This window comes from Carcharodon carcharias, chromosome 28 (genome assembly GCF_017639515.1).
Source record: "Carcharodon carcharias isolate sCarCar2 chromosome 28, sCarCar2.pri, whole genome shotgun sequence".
Lineage (NCBI taxonomy): Eukaryota > Metazoa > Chordata > Chondrichthyes > Lamniformes > Lamnidae > Carcharodon > Carcharodon carcharias.
The window spans coordinates 13045119-13070224 of NC_054494.1; the positions used below are offsets into that span (position 1 = coordinate 13045119).

A 25106-nucleotide genomic window follows, 5' to 3' on the forward strand; every position below is an offset into this window, starting at 1 on the left:
TCTGACAGCTTTTAGGCCCCATTTAAACTGAACCCTTAAATTCTGGTTGAATAGATCATTGGCAGATCTTGCAAACCCTTGTCCTTGTGGCCATGTTAGAGTGAGTTCCCAGATTTCTCAGAGACAATTAATGGAACTCTGTAGAACCTGGGTCGGTGGTTAAGTATTGCGAGTCTCTACAAGGCACCAAAGCTTCACCAAGAATATGGTGATTGACTGAGAGGGATTGGTCACCTCCATAGTAAAGGTGGGCTCCAGTGACCACTAAAGAACTTTCATGTGTACATGAATACATTTTCTTTAGGCTTGGGAGGAACCACTCAGCTTCACAAGGACTAACCCTCTCAAACAGGAAGTTACCTGCCATGGCTAGACATATGCTTTGTCTACCCTGCCCCCTAATCAGAATCTTGGCTCTGTCTGTCTTCTTTCAGACAACCGTTGCAGAATAGGGTCTTGATCAGGATTGCCCATCAGCATCATGTTGAGATTTCAGAGACTGGTCTTCTTGCTCAAAGTGGGTCCACGTGTGGAAGACAATGAGAATCTGATTGATGCAGCTGCAGTACCTCCCCCCCCAGTTGAATAGCTTGCTAACTCTGTCTAGTTTCACTCTGAAAAAGGCTTCTTGCATGAGAAGATGGAGAGAAGGCCAGACCGTCAATGAGTTCATAGACTTCATTGAGTAATGAAATAGTGTTGCCTGTTGGTGGGTCAGTATTTGGATTTGATAACTGGGTGCTGGTGAGAGGTTTTAAGTGCTGGTGCAAAGCTTTTCCATTAGTGAAGATGGGCTGGAGAATAAGCCTCCAGCCCCAATCTCTGACCTATGCTCATATCTCTCATGATTGTGCCACAGCACCAGAGTCTGAAATAATCACTCTTTTTATATTCCGCCTCAATTTTACAACTGCAGGGAACCGCCGAGAGGCAAAGGCAAGCTGTCAGTAGATGTGAAGCATCAAAGGCTTATAGGGAATTTAAATTCAAATCGAACCCTTGATGAAAAAGCTTTTCTGACTCGTATTGCTGGCTGGGGAATGGGGACATTGCTTGGTTCGGGGGAATTGTTCCCAGGTCAGAGCTGGAATGGTGTAGGGGGTCCTGCAAACCATGCTATACCTGACCTAGGAGTGACTGAGGTTATCAAAAGACAGAACTTTCCTTGTTTGGAGGAGTTCTCCACCTTCTTAAAAATAAACAGAATTCATTGAGCTGTGTGACCCAATTTGTTTAACAGTGTAATGTGACCTCCCTGGGTCATACTGTTTTATATTACATTCTTCCTATGTATGAGGCGACTGGCATACAAACATGCAAACATTTGAATTAGACCATAAGACCTAAGACATAGGAGCAGAAATTAAGCCATTCGGCCCATCGGGTCTGCTCCGCCATTCAATCATGGCTGATAAGTTTCTCAACCTCATTCTCCTGCCTTCTTCCCATAACCTTTGATCCCCTTACCAATCAAGAACCTATCTATCTCGGTCTTAAATACACTCAATGACCTAGCCTCCACAGCTTTCTGTGGCAATGAATTCCATAGATTCACCACTCTCTAGCTAAAGAAGTTTCTCCTCATCTCTGTTCTAAAAGATCTTCCCTTTACTCTGAGGCTGTGCCCTCAGGTCCTAGTCTCTCCTACTAATGGAAACATCTTCCCCACGTCCACTCTATCCAGGACTTTCAGTATTCTGTAAGTTTCAGATCCCCCCTCATCCTTCTAAACTCCATCGAGTATAGACCCAGAGTCCTCAAACGTTCCTCATATGTTAAGCCTTTCATTCCTGGAATTGTTCTTGTGAACCTCCTCTGGACCCTCTCCAGGGCCAGCACATCCTTCCTGAGATACAGGGCCCAAGATTGCTCACAATATTCTAAATATGGTCTGACCAGAGCCTTATAAAGCCTCAGCAGCACATCCCTGCTCTTATATTCTAGTCCTCGCAAAATAAATGCCAACATTGTATTTGCCTTCCTAACTACCGACTCAACCTGCAAATTAACCTTAAGAGAATCCTGGACTAGGACTCCCAAGTCCCTTTGCAGTCCAGATTTCTGAATTCTCTCCCCATTTAGAAAATAGTCTATGCCTCTATTCTTCCTACCACAGTGCATGACCTCACACTTCCCCACGTTGTATTCCATCTGCCACCTCTTTGCCCATTCTCCTAACCTGTCCAAATCCTTCTGCAGCTTTGCCGCCTCCTCAATATTACCTGTCCCTCCACCTATCTTTGTATCATCTGCAAACTTAGCCAGGATGCCTTCAGTTCCTTCATCTAGATCATTAATGTATAAAGTGAAAAGTTGTGGTCCCAACACTGACCCCTGCGGAGCTCCACTAGTCACTGGCCGCCATCCTGAGAAGGACCGCCTTATCCCCACTCTCTGCCTCCTGCCAGACAGCCAATCTTCTATCCACGCTAGTACCTTGCCTCTAAAACCATAGGCTCATATCTTACTGAGCAGCCTCCTGTGCGGGACCTTGTCAAAGGCCTTCTGGAAGTCCAAGTAGATAACATCCGTTGGCTCTCCTTTATCTAACCTACTCGTTACCTCCTCAAAGTATTCTAACAGATTTGTCAGGCATGACCTCCCCTTAATGAAACCATGCTGACTTTGCCCAATTTTACCATGCACTTCCAAGTATTCTGAAATCTCATCCTTAATAATGGACTCTAAAATCTTACCAACGACCAAGGTCAGGTTAATCGGCCTGTAATTTCCCGTCTTTTGCCTCACTCCCTTCTTAAACAGGGGGGTTACATTAGCGATTTTCCAGTCCTCTGGGACCCTCCCTGACTCCAGTGATTCCTGAAAGATCACCACTAATGCCTCCACTATCTCTTCAGCTATCTCCTTCAGAACTCTGGGGTGTAATCCTGGGCTTTACTGGATTAACTTCTGAGGACATGTTGTATAGCCTGGTTTGTACTCTCGAGTTTAGAAGATGAAAGAGTGATCTAACTGAGGTGATTCAAATTTTTAAAAGATTTGATAGGGTCGATAGAGAGAAACCATTTCTTCTGGTGTAGGAGTCCAGAATGAGAGAGAATTATCTTAACATTAGAGCTAAGTCTTTCAGGAGTAACATTAAGAAGCACATTTTCACACCGTGGAAATCTAACTCTCTCTACAAGGCTGTGGATTCTGGGGGTCGATTGGAACTTTTGGGTAAAGCAAGAGCATCAAGGTTATGAAGCAAAGCTGAGTAGATGGAGCACAGGTCAGTAGAAAAGAGGAACAGGCTTTTGGGGGGGGTGGGCGGTAGGTGAATGACCTACTCCTGTTCCAATGTTTTCTTTTAATGTTCATGCTTTAGGTGCTAATCTATTCCCAAAATACCTCAATCAGGTCACCTCCAAGCTGCCTTTTCTACAATATTAGCATCTCTGGTGCCCATAGTCTTCCCTCAATTTTCAGGTGCCCATCCCCAATTATCAACATAATTGTTGCGATTTATAATCTCTTTATTTGGCTCAATAATGCGATTCACCCCCAACTCCAAGCAACCCGGACTCACCAATTTCAAGTTCTGCATTTGGATAAAGTTCTTTCAGCATGTCTGCCACAGAGCCAGTCTGAGTCCGAGCAAGCTGGGAAATGCAATAGATGAATTAGGAATAGGAGTAGACCATTCGGCCCCTTGAGCCTGCTCCATCATTTGTTAAGATCATGGATGATCTTATTGTGGCCTCAAATCCACTTTCCTGTCTACTCCTATACCCTTTGATTCCCTTGTTAGTCATGAATCTAACTGCGCCATAAAAATATTCAATGACCCTACCTCCACTGGTCTCTGAGAAAGAGAGTTCCACAGACTCATGACTCTCTGGGAGAAAAAAATTCCTCATTTCTGTCTTAAATGGGAGACCCCTTATTTTTAAACTGTGTCCCCTAGTTCTAGTCTTTCCCACAAGGGCAAACATCCTTTCAGCATCCACCCTGTCAAGTTCCCTCAGGATCTTATGCTTTGATAAGATCACCTCTCAATCTTCTAAACTCCAATGATATGGGCCCAACTTGTCCAACATTTCCTCATAAGATAACCTCCCCCCTCATCCCAGGAATCAGTCAAGTGAACCTTCTCTGAACTGCTTCTAATGTCCTTTCTTAAATAAGGAGACCAAAACTGTACACAGTACTCTAGATGTGGTCTCACCAATGCCCTGTACAACTGGAGCAAAACTTCCCTACTTTTATATTCCATTGTCCTTACGATAAATGATAATATTCTATTTGTCTTCCTAATCATCTGCTTTACCTGCATTTTTGAGATTCATGTATGAGGGCACCCAGATGCCTCTGTACCAATGAGTTTTGCAATCTCTCTTCATTTAAATATACTGTTTTTCTACTCTTCCTGCCAAAGCGGATGAGTTCCAATTTTCCCCGCATTATATTCCATCTGCCAAATTTTTGCACGCTCACTTAACCCATCTACATCCCTTTGCAAACTTCTTATGTCCTCTTCACATTTACCTATCTTTGTGTCATCAGCAAATTTAAAAAGCCGCCTACTTGATTGTCACTCCTCCCACCATCTTAAACATTCACTCCTCCACCATGACGCACAATAGCAGCAGTGTGTTCCATCTGCAAGATGCACTGCAGCAACTCACCAAGGCTCCTTCGACAGCACCTTCCAAACCCACAAGCTCTACCACCTAGAAGGACAAGGGCAGCAGATGCATGGGAACACCACCAAGTGCAAGCTCCCCTCAAAACCAGGCACCACCTGACTTGGAGCTATATCGCTGTTCCTTAACTGTTGTTGGGCCAAAATCCTGGAGCTCCTTTCCTAAGCGCTGTGGGTGTACCTATACCACGTGGATGGCAGCAGTTCAAGAAGACAGCTCACCACCACCTTCTCAAAAGCAATTAAGGATGGACAATAAAAGCTGGCCTAGCCAGCAACGCCCACACCCTGTGGACAAATCTTTAAAAATTTAGCAACAATACATTCGGTCTCTTCATCCAAGTCATTGATATAGATTATAATTAGTTGAGGCCCCAGCACAGGTCCCTGTGGCACTCCATTCGGTACATCTTACAACCTGAAAATGACCCATTTATGTTTACTGTCCATTTCCTGTTAGTTAACCAATCCTCTATCCATGCTGATATGTTACCCGCAAAACCATGAACTCTTATTTTGTGTAGTAATTTTTGATGTGGCATCTTGTCAAATGCCTTTTGGAAACCCAAGTCACCACATCTGCATATTCCCCTTGATCTAGGTTGCTTGTCACTTCCTGAAAGAACTAATTAATTAGTAAAACACAATTTCCTTTTTACAAACCCACACTGACCCTGTCTGATTGCATTGAGTTGGTACTCCAGATGTAGTCTCACCAATGCCCTGTGCAGTTATAGCAAGACTTCTCTAGTTTTAGACTGCATTATTCCTTGCAATAACGGTCATTCCCAACTACGGAGTCTCTGGCCAGGCCAGCAACATGATGACATATTGTCACCATTGATCCTCCTCTTGCTGAGACTTCAGGTCACCAAGAGCAGGCACTCCTCATCATTTTGTTTTGGACATGAGTTCACTAGTCAAGACCTGAGCTGATCTATCCCTTTCCTGGTATACATTACGTTTTAACTACAGATAACTGCCAAGATGTTGAGAGGGAAAAGAATAATTGGCAGCTGTGCATGTGACATACCCATGTAATTTTTTATATAAAATCATTCCAAAACTGCTGGCATTAAATGCAGTTAAATGTAGTTGGGACAATTCTGGGATTTGCAGCAAGGGGAATGGGGGCTGGGGGGGGTCGCAAAAATAAGAATGGAAGTAACAAATCCTCACCCTTTGCCCATTGGTGGCTTTGAGCTGGATTCTGCAATGCATGCTGGGTTGGAGGGCAGGTTTGAGCAATGCGTGCTGGATAGGAGTGCGGGTTGTGCAATGCATGCTAGGAATTGGAGCAGGTTTGTACAATGCATGCTGGGTCTGAAAGGCATTGCGTACTATCTCTGCATCTTAATGCCTCTGGCAGGGATGCAAACAAGTTCCTTTCATAAAGCGAAAACCAGAAATATTTTATTTAAGTGACAGCAGAATGAAGAGGAAATGGTCAAGTTGACATTCTGTTCCTCATCTTTACATCTGAAGGCTTTCTCCAATATTCTTTGAATTTTTGATGGTTTCTCACATGAAAGTACTGTCAAGTTACCTAAGCAAATGCAATAAACTGTTCTATTTAAATAGTTTGTATGATTTTTTATTTGAGGGGAGAGGCTGATGGAATGTAGTGCAAAACTGAGGCTCCTTCGAACAACTCCTAACCAGCTCGTGACCTGCATGGCCTCTTGGTGATATGTACACATTGGGTATGGCTAAGCAGAAGTTTCACAGTTACTTAGTTGTCTCTTTCCCATATCCCAAGCTCTCCTTAATTGAAGCCTCATTTCCCACTGATTGGGTTTGTCAGGGTTAACTACCCTTCATCAGCGAATCCCTGCAAATGGAGACATGGGATGCTGAATTCTCCCTCCCCTCCTTCAGCAGGAACCTGGTGAGCCCATCTAGTTGCTTCCTTCAAGGCAGCAGAAGTCAGGAATACACTATGTGAAATCTGTGGCCACTCTGCTGACACATTACCATTAACCTATTTTAAAAGTGTGGATTTTGAGTATAACTTTGGCACTAAAGACCATTGACCTTTTTTTATCTTGTGTGTTTATTTTTGTTTAATTTTTAATGGATTCAGCATGATAGTTTTCGGGGGTCTCCCTGTACCTCCACAAATTGGACAGAGCTGCCTTTCAGCATGCTTGCTCCTTTCCTCCTCTCAGTGAGTTAAGGGACAGATTGACCAATTTTAAGATGAGTCCCAAAGTCACCCTGTCACCCCTTACCCCAGCCCACCAGTGAGTATTTGAAGTGGTGGCCCAAAATGACATACAATATTCTGAATATTGAATCCCCCAGAGTGAAGGAAGAGAGAGAATTGAGATGGGGAGAGGGGAGGTAAAGGGAAGACTGGCCGGTGGTCTTTTCCTCCTGGGATTTTATTTGGACTTGCAAACAGGGACAGAAATTTAAAGTAAGTAACTTCTGCTTACCCATCACCGCCTCTCTCCATCACCAGCAATACTTTTCCCTGCATTGCTTTCTTCCTTTCACAGTATGCTCTCCTCTCCTTTCTCACTCCCACAACCGATAGTGAGTTTTTGGAGCATTTCAACCCCAACGTCCTGAAGGATTCTGTGTTGTCCACACACAAGCCCATCGAAGTGAAAGGCCCTGGTGGGAAGGCCACCATCATCCATGCCCAGTATAACACGCCCATCAGCATGTACTCCCAAGATGCCATCATGGATGCCATTGCTGGCCAGGCTCATGCCAGGGGCAGTGATCTTTCAAGGTAGGCCAAGAAAACCTGTTTGCTTGCGTGCGAACACCTTGAGGAGCCATTGTGTATCTTTGAAGTTTATAAAGCCATTTTGAAAAAAAAGAAATGGTTAATATTTAGTTAAAAGATAGTGATTAATTAAAGTATGTTGAATAAAAAGTAATCTTCTGGCCTGATAGGTTAATCCTTCCTCTGGAAACCTGTCCTTTGAAACTCAGCAGAGAGTTATTCAAGATGGAAGTGTTTGCAAGAGGCTTTAGACAGATATTGAAACAGTGGTGGACACTTGGAAATGTATCTGTCCTGAGAAGCTTTCACCATTGAAGCACTGAATTGCAGCAGCCATATGAATTCCATTTTGTCCCACCTTCCTCCATGCTTCCTCCCCCCTACTCTGACCATTGCTGCTCAACAGCATTGAATGGTTGGGCCGAATGACCTGTTTCTGTGACATCTGTCTAATTAAACAGCCCATCTCAGCTCAGATGCCATTCTGCAGAAAGGGAAATATCATAGGAAAGGTTCCTGAGACAATGACACATCTGAGTGGCAAGAGCTGGGGTTCAACACCAGATCTCCCTTGCATCCTCTTGAAACCAAAAGGACAACAGCTGATCATGAAAATACTGGTTGAGTTTCTATGATTTTATTTTTCAACTCCAGGGATAAACAGACACAGATATGAAGGAGCTTAATTTTCAGAATTTCCTCAGGAATTCTTTGACATCATTAGTATAGGGAAAGTGAGCCTCCAGCTCACACAACCCAGTGAACTTTTAAAACACAAAAATTGTTCCGACATGAGCTTCCTGTAAGTGCAGCCATATGGCCCGCATCTTCTAGTCTCTGAATGGTCAGAGATCAGACATACCCCGGAAGATGCATTGGGGGACCCCTCGGAAATATTGACATAAGGACTCTGTAGGAATTGCCCAGGAAGTTTCAACTTCCGATGGGCAATTCCCCTGCATATAGAACCCTCCAAAAAAGTCTCCAACTCTGAGTTAGAGTTGCAGACTTTGAAGGGTTTTGAATCAGTTACCAAGATAGTTAACCCAGGAAATGTTAGACAGGAAAAAACCATGTCTAACTCCTGGGTAACTAAACAACTGACCCCAATACAGCTCCACCGCCACCCCCCCCCCCCCCCCCCCCAACCCTGCCTCCACCAACTCTCCTTCACTTCAACACCCCCCTTTCGACTCTCCCCCTTGACTCCCCCCTCCACCCCCAACATGTCCCTCCAGCTCCACCCACAGCCCTCTCCCATCGACTCTCCCCCTGACCCTCCGACTCCCCATCCCTGACCTGACCTCACCACCCTGGCCCGTGGCTTGGCTTTCTTTGACAATCCTGCACGACGAGGAAGGACTCCGAGAATAGGTATACTCCGTATTTCTGAAGAGACCCAGGCTGTATGTTAACAACACGGAGCCTTTCAAAACAAACTGAAGCCTATGCCCAAGCCTAAACCACTCTGCCACCCTACCCACTTACCTCACTCATACTCATTCATTAACACACTGAAAAGCTATTTAAATGTCCCAAAGCTTTTCAGCGTGTTAGTGAATGAAGACTTAACAAAATATGGCCCATGGCTTGGCTTTCCTTGATGATTCTGCACTGAGGAAGGACTCCGAGAATAGGTATACTCTGTATTTCTGAAGAGACCCAGGCTGTATGTTAACAACATGGAGACTTTCAAAACAAACTGAAGCCTATGCCCAGCCCAAACCTAACCAACACCACTTGCTGATTTTCAGTAATATCTCATTCATGGTCTAAACCTTTAAGGCCCCATCCAAGATTTAAGTAGGCCTCAAATTCGATTGATGGACAAGGCCTCTTTGCCAGGGTCAAGGCTGCAAAGAAAGCAAGCACGTGGTGATTTTAACCTCTGACTGACACCTGAGGAACCTCTTCAGCATGAGCATAAGATGAAAAAGTCCGGGCCAGAAATGCAGAGCTCCATTTTAGTGTAAAAAGTAATAGGAGCAGAGTGGCAATCTGACAGTGACTGCCACTCCTCAGAAGGTTCAGCCCTCTATGTCTGATTATATTTGCAGTGTGCAACTGGTGTTTTACACTGTGACAGGAGCTGCTTCCTTTTTCATCTCATGCCCATGCTGAAGAGGTTCCTCAGGTGGCAGTCAGATGAGATTTTACTGAAAATCAGCAAGTGGTGTTGTTTAGGTTTGGGCACAGGCTTCAGTTTGTTTTGAAAGACCTCCAAGTTGTTAACATAGAGTCAGTATTTCATAAACAGCTAGTGTGTTCTCCAAAATCTAACCATCAATGACTGAAATCTCTTTTTGAGAGAAAGCCAGGTAAGGCCAGTGGCCTGCCTATTTAGATTTGTAACTCATTCCAGCATCTATCTTGAAAGAACTCTTTTATCATCGCAGCCCAAGATCCTTACACTGTTTGTAATTAGGACTATTGACAGCCACTCCAGGGCTTCGTTAAACAAGTTGGAGTATTGAATGCAAATTAAAGAATTTATTAGTGTGATTGATGGAATGGATTCACTGCTAGAATCTGGGTCCAATTTGGACAGAGGAAATTAAAGAATCCTCTTGTTGCTGGTCCTCAGTGAAATGAGTTTGCCCAATGTTGACTCAGTTCCTGGGACACAAGGATCCAGAGCAAGCCACAGTTCAGTATTATTGGGCAGTAAATTAGCAATATCACCTGGAGCCCACATGATTGGCCTGTGGTCGAGACGGAAGAATCACAAGGGTGGCAGGAAATGCTTTAAATTGTGACATGGCAGAGAGATCTTTACCCACCATCTAACGAAGTATATTGACCTGGGAGTGCTCAAATTAACTAATGTTGGGTACAAAAACTGATCCAGCATTTGAATGAGCACAAGTTTCATCATTTAAAAGATTTTATTTTAGATTCATACTTTGTGAAGTGTGGGAAAAATACTTGATCATATAACATTCTTTTAAAGGTTTCCACACACTGGCAATATCTGAAACTGGCCTTGTCTGATGATACAGTGACAGTGTTGTCACTATGGTAACAGTTTATGTGGTATAAGCTATTCCCAAAATTGTGTGATTTCCCTGTGGATGGCTCAGTGAAGCCTCTTGAACTGTTGACAATAATCTGTAGATCAGGGATTAGTGTTGTGATTCTTTCATTTTGATTGCAGGAGCACTATTTTGTTCTAATTGTGTGTTGCTTCTCTTTCTCCAACCCCCGACCCCCCACTCCCCACCCACCCCACTCACTCACCTCTTCCACCATTCCCATTTCTAACACACAATTGTCATTGTCACTTTTTGTTACCTGTCAATCAAACCAACCTACCTCCTAATAATCACGGATACCAATGATCAATGCCCTGGTGTGTTTGATCATGTGATCCTCAGTGGCCCTGAACCTCCATTTGCGTAAGTAGGTCCATCTTTCATAACCAGACTATCGTTTCTTAACCAAATATGTACTAAACTCACAGGGGCCAGAGACACCATTTCAATCACAGACCTGGGAGGTGCGAGTTTCTCTTTCTTGGTTCCTTGCCATTTTACATTGAAATTGTGTCGTGACATCTTCATTTTTGGTTTTCTACTTTTAGAAGAAAAAAATCTGGAAATATTTTGTTAAAGCACTTCATCTTCCTCATCCCCATCAACATCAAATAAGCCCAGAGGGTGGCTATTTATTGGCTGTTTGATGATTAGACCTGTGGCAGCATTAATACCTTTTGGGGAGTGAATTTGTGCTTCCAGTTGTTTGATGCTTGTCAAAGTAGTTATAATTGAATAGAAACAAGGAATCATAGTTTCTTGGGATATAGTGTGGTATGGCTGCCCACCATTCATGGTTTTATGCCTGAGCAGCCAGTTGCACTAACTCACCCGCCTCAACTTAGAAACTTGCCCTGGAGAGAGGGCACTCATCAAGTGTTTAAATAGGCCACTAGATTAGGCCAATTGACAATTCTGTCAGGTGGGGGCTAACTTGATGGACTGGAAGAGGGTAGCAGCTTTTGTAGGCGAGTCCAAATTCACAGAGTTTGGCTGAAATGTGACTGGACCCCAAAGTTCTTTTGTCATCTTTACTAATGTCAGCTTGATGTTGGCATAGAGGGCAGGTGTGTGCACGGCAGTCAGTCTGTTTGTTCTGCTGCAACATAAAGGTAACCTCTGGTTGGTTATCTGATAGTGTGAAGGCACTACCTGCAGTTGGCTCATTATGTATTTCGGTGAGCCCCCAAAATGGAACAAAGGGTGGACAATTATCAGTTATTTGTTTCAGCTATAGACTGCTTCATCTAGATACTGTTTTGGAATTGTCCTTTTCATAGGCATTGTTTTCACTTTGCAATCAGATCAGAGCCAAAAAGATTCAAATCTTGACCAGCACAGTTTAATGTAGATAAACATAAGATAACCAATCCGAACTTAGAAAATGGGTTCGATGGAACAGTTAAGAGGCATGTTAATTAGAAAAATAAAGTTATGGTTATTATTGTAAACAGGATCAGTGCAGTTTGCTGCTACAGTGAATCAGGCAAAGAAGGTATTGGGTTCCATTTGTACAATGGTAGAAGAAAGAAGCCAGTAATACAAGAAGATGGGTTTAGATCAACCAAAGAAGAATAGGATTGTTGGATTATATCTGGATTCTTATTGCATACCATAGGAAAGATGGTATATCCCAAGAGAGGGTGCAGTGCAAGCTAGGCAACAATGTTAATCTTTGTTCTCAGGAATTTAAACTATACAGAAATGTTAGGGAAACCGGACATGCTTTTATGAGAAGAGAGATATGAAGGAATATCCACAAAGTTGATCATGGCATCCAGATGCCAATGATAAAGATTTCAAAATTAAAAATCTTAAAAGAAAACATAGAATTCTGACCAATCTGTTTCACACATAATAATAAACTAATGGAAGAAGTTACCAGGGGGACATGAGGGCCAGAAAGGTCCAATGTGGGTGTCGAGATTTGGTGGGAAGGTGGACTCCAGCCTAACGACAACTTGGTGGTTTTGTTAGGCCAAATGTTCTTTTCCTGTTGTAAAAATGTCCTATATTCCAACACATACCTTCAACACACCCACGAATGAGTTCAAATATTGTCCAGAAAAATGATGGTGTATGAATTATTCTTCCAGTATTATTTTTGCACTTGATTTAATTTGGTAAAAAAGTCAGTGTAAACCTAAAATGCTGATGTCTGCCCTTACAGTTCCCACATCGCTGCATGGAATGTTGAATTGAGTGTGTAATATATTCTCATATATAATATATACTCATACATTAAAATCATTGACCCAGTCCATAGGTTGTCCCTGGACTATTGACTCTTTCATTATCTAAGTCAGAAATTCATTTGATTTTGATATTTTCTAACCTGAGCTAACCACCATGGTCAGTGTTTGGTGTTGTGGTTTAGAACCACGCTGTGCCAAAATTAACTTTTGTATACATTATAATTGCTCTGAAATTTTGGAGTGGACTGTAATCAGGAATGCACTCAAGAATGTCTTGAGTAGAAGGTTGGAGTCTGTTTTGTTGGAACCATGACAGAGGTTGTTTAATCGTAAACATTTATATCTGAGGGAAATAAACCTCACAGTACATTTAGCCCACAAGAAACAGTAAGTAGTCTGACCTTTGCAAATAAAAGCTTGTGTTGGCAGAAAGTCAACAAGGTTGAATCAAAGGGGCACAATGTTTAAAATGCAACAAAGTATCACCAGAAGTCTGTAATGTCATCTACAAGGGCAATGGAGTGATGGGGATGGGTTACGGTGGAGGGATGTAAGATGGTTGGAAATAGAACATTTGAGTTCAGGCTGACCTACCCAATCATAAAGGAGTGTCCTTTCCAAATTAGTCTGTTGCATACCTATTTTGGAAAGAATCTGATATTCTAATATTGCTTAGTAATTCTACTGACATTTGTTGAATGGAAATGAACTATTTCTGTGAAATATGTATAATGATTAAAGTAAAACCAATTGCAAAGTTGTCAATATGATCTACTCCTCTGTACCTACTGACTTTCTCATGGTGATGTTCCCCATTGATGGGGATAGTGACAAGGCTTCACAGTGATGTTGTCAAACAATTGGGCTGAATGGTTTTATAATAAACCTTCATACAAGGGGTAGGCGGGTTTTCTCTCTGGGCCATTGGCCTTCTAGAGGAAGCCACAGACTGAAGTTTATACCAACAAACTGATGAGAATACCTCTGTAGACATGAAATGGTAACAGCTGGGCATTGCCAATAGCCTTCTTTATCGAATAGGATTGTGCCAGCAATCTAAGACTTTAGGTAAAAGTGTTAAAGAAGGGAGGTGACAATGAAGTGAATCTTCAGAATACAAAGCATGCTGGTTAGATGTATTGAGTAACGGTCACTGACCCTGAGCTAGTGTGTGTGTCTTATATATCCTTAAGGGTTTGGTCAGTAAGGCGCAGTGTTATCTATCTGTGGTTCAGCCTCTAAAGGTATACTGAATGTGAGTTATAGAGCAAAACTGAGATATTTGAGGGATGCCTCTGAAGATTTAAAACTCGTAGCCTCTTCTTGTTTGGGTCACGTATTACACAGACAGTCAGTAATGCTCCACTGATAATTTACCTGACGTATAGACATTCCTTTAACTGCATCATTGACAGCAATTTTTCCTTTCTGTCCATTTACTGACTGTTGGATGCTAAAGAATGCTCGGCTGGGCATGTATATTAAGGTAGTACTAACTGATAATTGTCCCAGCACCTGATGGAGTCCAAATCTATTTGCTATTTTGGAGCTGCATCTTGTATTTCAATCCTGATTCTCAGTCCCTTAGAAACTGTAAAATACTGACCGGGTTTAATTTTCAGTATCTCGGTGCTTTATTTCAAAGTCCCTGCTTTTTGGAAGGGTTATTAATGTCTCTTGGCCTAAAAAAAAAGGCTGACAGCTATTTGTAATATTTCATGGTGCTCTTTATTGCCTCTCAGTCCAATCAGGAATGCTTTGCAGTCCATTTTGAGTTTCAAAGCTTGGTGTAATTTAGAAAAAGTTGTATCATTACTATAAATTCTGTATGCGATTTAGATGGCTTCCACGTGCCTGGGATTTTATCACACAGAATAATTTGCCTTCCCAGGTACAAAATATCTAGGTTTGATTCACTTGCATACGTATGATCAAGGTCCAAATTATAAGTGAACTAAACTCCACTATGGGGAAGGAGCAAATCTAAACAGGAGCTGAGGCTAGAATCCAAACTCCTAGTCCCTGAATTGAGAGCCTGAGGGACGGAAACTTATTTTCTCTGCCAGTAGATTTTTTTTCCTTCAGGAACAAAATGTATATGCACTGGATGAACATACCAGAAGACAGCATCATGATTACACCCATTCCATTTCTTATCATCTTGCACACTGAGGGAATCAAGGATAGGGTGGGAAAGGGGAATTGAGGTGGAAGATCAGTCATGATTTTATTGAATGGCTCAGCAGGCTTGCGGGATCAAATGGCCTAATCCCACTTCTATTTCTGATGGATCCCACCCCTTTCAGAAAATAAGAAGCATTAAAAACTTGCCTGCAATGGTTAGTCTGAAGCGTACTGTTTCTGGGCTCTGGCCTTGATTGCTTAGTCGCTTACCATGCTCTTGTTCCTGCTCACTGGCTCCTGCAGGAAGGAGTAGGATGAAGAGGCATGTTATCTGTGAGCATCCATAGGTAACCTATGCGGCCGTTTTGCTAGCATTTGTTTTTAGAGCTGCCTGCAATCAGCAGATGAGCCCCAATCTGGAATAGACCAACAGGTGACCCAGAGTGATATGGAGGTGAGTACCTAATTAAAATAATTCAAGATTAATTTCATGTAATGTTAGGTTATATTCCAAAATTTTTCATCTCCCTTCACCCATTGCATTCTTTTCTTCCCCATTGCTTTCCAATCTTCTGTCATCTTGGACAGTTGAGTAAGATATCCAACTCACTCCTCCACAACCACCATTAGAGGTATTGTTCTGCAATAAGTCACAGAAAGCACTGTTCAGAGACAATAGTTTTGTTTTCCCTCCCTTCCTTTAACTTTGCTTTACTTCGGTAGCTCCACTGCACCAGCCAACTGCCTGCTAGATGTATTGCCCATTTAACAGTTGGGTGCCACTTGGACTTGACTTTGTGCACTGGGTATGTGAAATGAGGGTGTTTACCATAGTCATTAAATGTGAAGTGATTGAATGGAACCACTGCTATTGCAGAAGTTTAAACTTGTACCTATGCAGAGTAGAGAATGAAAAAGAAAACCAAATGTCTCCTGTTTTTTGAAGGTGAAGAATATATATATTTTTGAGAGAAGAATTGGAATATCTCTCATGGAATCAGATGTATATTTAATAATGTTAGGTATACAATATTTTTGGGGAGGGAAGGGAGGATTACTTGTTTAATCTTGAAGATTTCCTCTTTCCCTGTTTAAGAGCACCCCTACTGCTGCACTAAAAAGTGGCAGCTACCTCAGCATAGACCTGTGGCTCCTGGTCTGTACTAATTGGCACACCAGCCAGTGCTTTTTGTTGTGAAAGCAATATCATGGAGAGGGAGTATGCGTGAAATCCACCTTAAATCAGAACTGAGTTTTTCTTTGGCTCCCATTTGATTTATTTAATCCCATCCTTGACCCTTCTGTAACTACTTCATCCCGACTCTAACACATCTGGACATGACTGGAATTTAAACGTTAGTTCGAGCTTGCTGATACAAAGCTTGTGAATTTCAAAAATCTAGAACATTAATTCTTCTTAGCAAATTTTGCACATTGGTGCTTTTAAAACATTACATTTTTTGCAAGCGGGTTAATGGCAAAGTAATGTGTTTGAGTTGGAACATACACTGTCACTGAATTGTGGGTGCAAATTCAGCTTCTCTCTGAGCATTCCAGAGGAAGTGACAACAAAGTTCGCCTGCTTTAAATTGGAAGGCAACCATCACAGGGTAGTACTGCGGTCCTCCCAGGGACCTAATTTGGAGTATCACCAAAACAGTGCTTGGGAGGGCTTACCCAACAAGTTGTCAGCTGTAGTTGAGAAAGGGACAATGGAAGAACTTTCCAGAGTACTGAATCAATCCATGCCAGAAAAAAAATTTAAAAAGGTTTGTTATTGACCAGAGGGAGTCTATAGACCCTTAAAATTGAGTTCCTCAAAGAAGAGCTAGAAATGTCTTGCTCCACCTGAATAGATTCCAGCACAGACCTGTGGCAGATGCTGAGGTTGCCATTGATGGAGAGTCACCATGATAGGTTAGGGGTTAGTATGTGTCATTGTAAAATGAAACTCTCTCTGTTATTGCAGTAACCTACATGTTAAAGATGCTCTAGTCGACAGTGCCTCTCCAGTCTACCAGGCTGTCATTCGTAACACTACTAAGCCCCATCAGACTCACCAGCAGGAACTGGATGAGTGGACACGTCGGGCTGCCAATTTGCAGTCCAAATCTTTCCGCGTCCTTGCTCAGATGACTGGAACAGAATACTGTAAGTATAGAAAAGCTTTCATTCTGTTAGGTGAAATGAGGAGATGTGAGTGGTGCACTTAGTGACCACGTTATAATGAAACTTGAGGTTAGATCCAGCCCAGACTGGTGAGATGAAAGTCTCCTCTCTTTCATCTGGTCCTAAATGAAGTGAGTTGATGCACTATTATCCCGTTGCTCACTGGGTAAAGGCCCACAAGATGAAGTGGCCTGTGATTCGCACTAAGTTATCAGTTTCACCGTGGAAAATAGTGAAGTAGGAGATACTTCAATGAAGTTATATGACAGAGTAGAGGGAGCTTTACTCTGCACCTGACCTTTACTGCAACTGACCCAGAGTGCTTGATGATACAGAGAAGAGGGAGCTTTACTCTGTGCCTGATCTACAAGTGCTTGATTTGCCAGTACCAAGAGAGATTTGACTTTGATCAAATCCATTCTATGCCCAATACGGGATGCTTGATGAGGCAGTGTAGAGGGAGTTTTACACTGTTCTCTATTTGCGATTGCTCAATGGGACCAATTACTTTACCATGTCGACTGGACTAAGCTGGACATTTCCATCTCCTAAGGTCTGTAAAAATGTTTACTGCTTGAATTAAAAAGAAAATTATCTTAACCAGTAGATTTATTTGTAAGAGTTTCCAGGAGTTGTAGCAGGTATCCTTTGGGAAGTGGTATGGGACCACATTGGCTGACAACTAGCATCAGTGTGGCATTCAAGCCATCTGAAGTACAACAGTTTTGACTGCTAAGCTGTTGTTATTGTTTTGTGTTTGCCGCCTGAGCAAAATGGATTTGCAGATGGATGAGCGTTCACACTGCTATATTTATCCAGGAGGTTGGTGCTTCTCCATGCTACTCTGGTACAGTTATACTGTAGCACTGGTGAAGGTTTGGGAGCAAATGTTAAAACCTGGCTTACTGTTGCCCTGTTCACGCCCACTCATCCCCTACAACCCCAGGGTTGCCTCCCCATCAGAACTGAAATGCTGTCTGGCACAACTTGATTTCTGCTCTCCCATTTTCATTGACATTTAAGCAATGCATGTATGGAAGTCATCGCCAGTTAGAGACCAAGTACAGTTCCAGCACTCATCCCAATTATCAGCCACATTGTAGCAGATGTAGTATTCTTGCTGTGACGGAATGTGATGCAGATTGTCATTAAGTGGAGTGCCCAGGTGAGCAGGCATTGAGGGGATTTAACAAGAATAATAAAACATCCAGAACCATTCACTCCCTCCACCACTAATGAACAGTGGCAGCAGTGTGTATCATATCTACAAGATGCAGTGCAGGAACTTACCAAGGTTCCTTAGAAAGCACCTCAAAACCCATGGCCACTACCAGCTAGAATGACAAGGGCAGCAGATGCTTGGGAACACCGCCACCTGGGAGTTCCTCTCCAAGCCACACACCATCCTGACTTGGAAATATATTGCCATTCCTTCAGTGTCGCTGGGTCAAAATCCTGAAACTCCCTCCCTAACAGTACTGTGGTGTACCTACACCACATGGACTGCAGTGATTTGAGAAGGCAGCTCACCACCACCTTCGAAAGGGCAATTGGAGATGGGCAATAAATGCTGAATGAATAAAAAAAATAGAGGAATGATATTAGTGGGAGAAAATTACAGGTCTGCTCCTACTGCATATTTTTATGTTAAAATTCTGGAATTACAATTTTTCCCAAAAATAACTTTTTAAAATCCTGAAATATGTAAGAGCTTAAAAATAGATGGTTAATAAAGTGATTATTTTATAAATATCTTTCCTTTCTCCATCTCTCTCCTCTTGTCATACACAGGTCTCCAAGTTAACAGAAGCATAGTGTAATATCTGTTGTGCACTGTTTAAACTATCTGAGGATTAAAATTTTTGATGTACTTGATGTGAACCACTTAAAATAGATATATAAATCTACTTTATTGAAAACAGAAATGGAGAACTTATGTAAAACTGCAAGAGTAAATCCCCCATTATACATCTGATCTTGAGGGGCCCATTCTAAAGTAGGTCATGAATTTTTCAGAATTAAGTTCTCATCTTAGTTTGTCTCCTCTTTCCTTTTTAAGCAGAATTGCGATGTCTTCATAGGAATCCTGGTCTTGTTTCTAATGAAACTGGATAGTTCAATGTGATGTAACTGTTGAATTCTGGCTTCAATACAGCTCAGGAAGAGAGCAGAATGGACATCTCTCTCTGATGGAATTGGGTGGGGCAATTGCCCTTTATCCTCTTGCATTCAAATTTAGCTCACCAAGATGTAGGCTGGGATTTTCTGGCCCCACTATGACGGGACCTGCCGCAGGGGATGCAACAGGCCAGCCAAAAATCCATTGACTCTCAGTGGGATCAGACGATGCTGCCAATGGACAGAGGCAAAAAATCCCACTGTAGGGTTTACTTTAGTTTTCCATCCTTTAATTATTGAATGGTGTTGCAGTAAGGCTGACTGGTAACAGCATTCATCAAACTGAACAGTTTGGGCAGATTTTGTTGTCTCTTCCATATTCCTGCCAAAGCTCCATTTGTAGTGTTTAGACTTATCTCTGAAGTTAATTTCATAAAAACTGAACAGCTTTCATCTTCTAATAAAACACCCTCAGTAAACAGAGATCAGTGTTTAACTTGGAGTCCTGTTGATATATACAAAGGAGCATGGGCTTGTTTCACTGGACATGGTCATTCATTTACACCTTTTGTTTTCTAGTGCAAGATCCAGATGAAGATGCTATGAAAAGATCAAGGTAGGCTTCCAGCAACAGCAGCAGTCATTTGGCCCACTTAAAACATACTTCAGACATTTTACTGTTAAACACATTAATACAATACACTTAGCAATAAACTCAGCATTAGTTAATTTTAGAAATTTGGGGTTATTAAGATAACTTTGGTTGAACATTTTGAAATTGAACAAAGAATTCTACATCTAGCTCTGCTTATGACAGACATCCAACACTCTGTAGGTGTGGGTATATGCCGACAGTCATAGGGGATCATTCTCTAAACACACATTGGACTGGTCGAGGTTTATGGATTAGTATGAGGCATTAGTATTATATCGTGGTGCTACCCAAATGATCTTCCCCAAAGAGAATGTGGCTTGTCAAATACACTAATGAGTGGGGGTTGCTTTGGTTTCATTTGTAGCTTTCTGCTTCTAACACACAAATGGTCAACTTCTTTCGGTGTAAAGGGTTACCATTTTAAGGGTCATAATGGTTCAGAAACCAACGTGCAAAACATCTTCCTGTCTTTGTTGTTGCAGCAACGGATCAATTGGGGATGGATTTTTTTTTAGGCCTTGTCGTTTGTGTAATGCATTAGTTGTTTGTGCTATACAATTATAAGGTCAGGAGAGTGGAGGACATATTCCCTAATCCCTTACTCTTCTCCTCCTCTCTTTCTCTCTTTCTCTATGCCACAGGGAAAAGTTTGAACATGAAGTAAAAGGTCCACGCTTTGCCAAATTGCGCAAATGGCATCATGGTCTGTCTGCACAGATCCTTAATATTAAAGGTTAAACTGCCCACGTGTAATAAGACACTTGAAAATAGAATTACTAAATAAAAAGAAAGAGCATATTACTGTAATAGTGGCTATAAAAAAAGTAGTGTGAGAACATCAAATCTTCTTAAAACAAGTTAAAGAAAGTGCTTGTTGAATGTCCTTAGCCTTACATCCCTCCTCTGTTGTATTGTAGTGCTCCTAGTAGCACAGTACTTCTCCATGTATGAAGGTTTCTCTGCCAATAAAATGCTAAAAGTCCTGGTTCTGTATAAAGAGTCAGATTCTGTATCTCTGAATTCCTTTCAAAGAAATGTCAGGGAATTAATATACTGTGAGCTTCCTTGTGTTTGAGAAAGAGTGCAGTTTGAAAGGACTGTTGCGGTCTCAATGATCGAAGTCAAAATGATAGGTGCTGTCTTGCCTGAGGGAATGCTTGCATAACACAGTTGAGCCTGACAGTAGGTGAGACAATGAGGCTTCGGGGGAGGTGAAGGTTTTGAGGAAAATGAGAATGATTTTCTGGGATGTACAACAATGGATAACATGTTAATACATGCTTCCAATGTGATGTAGTTTATTTTACCAAATCACAGATAGCTATCTAGAGATTGCCGAACAGTTTATCGAAATGGGCAATGAAACATATTTGATAAATCCTTGTTCCTATTTACTGCTGGTGACCATCACCATCAAAATCTCCACCCCAATCCCTTGCCCTACCTAAGCCTGATCGGATATAAGCAGCAGGCTAAAAATTAATTAATTACTTATGCAATAATTTCAGGTATAACTTTCAGGTTTTAGCTTTACACTGTTGCATGCTCCTTGCCCAAACTCATTCCCACCACATAGTCCAAATCCTTACAGAAGGCAAGCAGGGTTCCTGTAATGCTCTGTTTAAATAGTTGATCTGTTATTGCTTAGCTTCTCTCACAAAGCAGCCCAGCATGGCAGGAACTTTAGCTTTTAGTCTGGATTTTTGATCAGATTCATATTCTGCAACAAGTATTTTTAAGATTGGGGCATGGAACTAAAAAGGGAAATGGGGAACCCTGCTGAATAATTCAGGCTGATTCCCATTTCGTCTAGGTAATGTACACTGCAATTGGGACAGAAGAGCTGTGTCTCCTGACCAACTCATTAAAGGCGGAGGCAAATAATGCAAATAGACAATTAATCCAAATCCCCATTACGTGAAAGGTTTTTCTTTTGGACAGTGAAAGTGAAGGCGATTCCATTGAATTTAGGTGAATGTATATTATGATTACTCAAGCAGTCTTTTTAAAATTACTTTCAAAAAGCAGATTAAGTAAAATGATTCTTCAGTAATTGTATTGTGTGAGCATTCCTTCAGAAGTGGAGAAATTGCAAGTATATTATTTTTTTAACTTTTGGAGATAATATGTAAAATTTAGCTAGATTGAGCTGAAGGTAAATGACAAAACTGGGGTCGAGAGATTTGAGTAAAGACTGCATCTGAAATTTATGAGACATCTTACTGCGATTTTGCAAAGAAAGTTCTGGATTGAGCACGCGATATATTTCCACTCTTCCCCTGCTATCTCCACTTCTGTACTGAAGGTGCTGATTCGTGCTCTGGTCCACTTCCCCTCATCCAAGTGTCGTGCCAGCTAATTAGGCCTGAGTCTCAATAGTGATTTCCATTGAGGTCTATAGTTCCTGCATTTTGCAGCCTGGGTCACTAGGTGGTAATCAGGAGAGGGGAAACCTAATTGCAGAATCTTCCTCTCCCATACTTCACTTCCCTACCTTTCATTGACCCAACAGCACTGAGGCAAATAGTAACACACACCACCTAGCTGAAATTAGCTAAGGTAGCATTTGACCCATTTCTGATCTGTAAAGATGAGTTTTTCATTTGCACTGTTTTGATTGCGACAGGGAGGAAGAAAACAATATTCAACAAAAAAATTGTCAAGAATCTAATCAAAATTTTGAACTTTTCTGTCATTACTGGGCACAAGCAAAGTTGATCTTCCAATATCCTAAAATGAGAAATTAGACTCCATCTTCTGCCTCCCCTCCATGTTCCGAGAAAGAAAATGACCCCATTTAATCTGTTCAGTTGCAAAATATAAGTGAGATATGTTATACCTTATAGTTTTAAAAAAGATGCTGCCTTGTGGTGGTGATTTGGGACCTTCTGTAAATGGCACTGGGGTCTGAACTGTATCTGCAATTTCCCATTGACTCTGATGGTTCTGTATGACCGTAGCCTGTTAATACGATAGTTTGTGAATGATTTGAGCCGAGTAGACAAGTAGGTTGGAGACGGATAATATAGTAGATAAAACTTGGGTTCTGGTTTAGTGAAATTGATTGGTGAAAGGCAGGGTGAGATCTTTTCGTTCCTGTATTTGGTTTGCTGTTTCTCTGTATATACCAGCACTTTTTCTCTGAAATAAAAAAAATCAAGTTTAAAAAAGACCAATAGATCCTCTTCCAGTCTCTTTCTATACTGATTAGATCCAGCACTAGATGCTCATTAAGAATCACAATCCTAAAATGTGGAGTCAAACTGTTCATCAGTTGACTTTCTTTAACAGCTGCATTAAAGAGACAGTACCTGAGTTGGGAGCTACAAAGAGTTTGTATTCCAACTGCTGGGAGGATGAAACCACCACAGATATAGTGATTGACTTAAGAGGGTAGAAATTCCAGATGGCAAACTTTCTGTGCATATGCTGTACGGACTTATACTGCAGCAAAGCATGCTTTATTTTTAAACCAGTTCACTACTTCAGGTGAATGTTGTAGAAGTGACAGACATGGGATTGTAGTATGAATGCTTAAATCTGCATACATAAATGTTGCTACCCAAAATTCTGAACCTTTCTGTCATTACTGGGTATAAAAAAAGTTGATGTTCTAATATCCTAAAATGAGAAATTAGGCTCCATCTTCCACCTCCCCCCATCAGTAAACCTGAGATTCTCAAATTTCCCTCAACCTTTCCTTAATGTTGCAAAAACTGCATTATTCCACTTCTCAAAGCAAATCAATACCAAGCCCTTAATACAGTCTTGAAGCAATGCTGATCAGCATTATTGTTTTAGTAGAAACTTGGTTGATTGTTCAATTATAGTTTACTTTTACTATTCCATGATCCCAAATGAGAGATCGGTAATGCTGATCATCTCTGTGTGCCTGAACTCTGAGAATCTCCAGGTACTCTTCACTGATTTTCAATTTATTGCAGCTTTCTATAGGAACTATCGGGGTCAGTAAGGCTTGGATTGACTTTGTTTTTTTCCATCTGATAAATGAAATCCAAGTGATAGCTTTAAACCTGGGATTCAGGGATATTTCAAGACAAACTGATTGATATAAGACCTGATGTAAGTAGGCTAACACAAAAAGGTACTGTCACTTTAAAATGCATTAGAACTGTAGTATTAAGCAATGCTGTGCTCAAACATTAAAGTAAAGTAAATGCCCTGTTTGGTATAGTGGTGGACTGGCCAAACATTTGTGTGTGTGTGTGTGTGTGTGTGTGTATGCATGTATGCACGTAGGTGTGTATACAGTATATGGTTTCTTTTATGTAAGAAGTCCTTTTTTAAAGATGCTTGCATTTATACAGGCAAGGAATAGACACTGAGAAGGCAGTAAGGAAAACAATCAAAAAGCTAAGTATTGAGACATCAAAGCAAAAAGGGGGTTAGAAAGAAAACGTCAAGTGGCAGGAGCATAGTAGATGAAGACATATTTTTAATTCATCCATGGGATGTGGGCATGGCTGGCTAGGCCAGCATTTATTGCCCATCCCGAATTGCCCTTGAGAAGGTGGTGGTGAGCTGCCTTTTTGACTTTACTACCACTAATGGAGAGAGAGGGACTCATGTATGTCAGAATTGGAAAAGCTAAAGGTTTGTGATGGGATATAGAACCAGAGAAGTTTGTAGGATCATGGAGGAACTTGAGAGTGAGAATTTGAAATCATGAGGTTAGGGAATGATTGGAGGTGGGCGAGGACAGGTGTTCTCTCATTTTCAGGATCCAGCAGATCTGAATTGCACTTTTGAACCTTTCCGGAGTCCGGTCTGAGTTAGAATGACTAGTTTAGAGACCATCAAATCTAACTTTACATTTCAGTTTCATTCAAATCTGATTTGCTAGTTAGTTCATTATGGTTGTTCAATAAAGAGCTCCCCACCTATGGAATAAATATAGATCACAACCAGCAATGCCCACATTGCGAAGTTCAAACTGATACTGCTTCATGCAATGTGGTTATAAACTACAGTTCTTTGAATATCACATTAGCACAGGTGCACTTCTCTCTGTCACATGCACCTCCTCAACACTTGCTTCACGATCAGAATGGGGCAGGAGGAGGTCAAAAGAAGGTACTGAACATGCAAGTAATTATCAAACTAAGCTCTTAAAATGACCTTAGAAATTATATTTAATATTGTGTAATAATGGCATTGCCACAATATTTCTGAATATTTTTAATATATAAACACCTTCCTAGTGAATTAATTTTGGTCCAATTTTAATGGATCACTCTAATTCCACCAAAGAATTAATAACTGAATATTTGAGTCATAGCTTTTGTTTGAGATGTTTGGACAATCCACCACTCAGAGTATCTTTTAAATGGTATTTCAAGCTTGTGTATAATATGATCTACAATCCAACTAAAACTTTGAACATGCAGCGAGCACTGAGCAGAATTAGATT

General features: G+C 41.4%; 1 protein-coding gene across 10 annotated transcripts in view; it reads left to right on the forward strand.

Moving 5' to 3' along the window:
- LOC121270752 (LIM domain-binding protein 3-like) overlaps positions 1-25106 on the forward strand; it is a 171631-nt gene that overhangs the window by 83783 nt on the left and 62742 nt on the right. For 7 of the 10 annotated variants that reach the window (XR_005941600.1, XM_041176146.1, XM_041176140.1 and 4 more), the window contains exons 6-7: positions 16703-16884; positions 19600-19636. Coding sequence is in view for 9 of the 10 variants with exons in the window: in XM_041176146.1 (XP_041032080.1) it covers positions 16703-16884; positions 19600-19636 (219 nt within the window). In the remaining variant the exon portion in view is untranslated. Of the gene's footprint in view, positions 1-7184; positions 7386-10756; positions 10778-16702; positions 16885-19599; positions 19637-20316; positions 22848-25106 lie in introns of those variants that run through there. The other 3 variants (XM_041176143.1, XM_041176147.1, XM_041176144.1) reach the window with 3 other exon arrangements.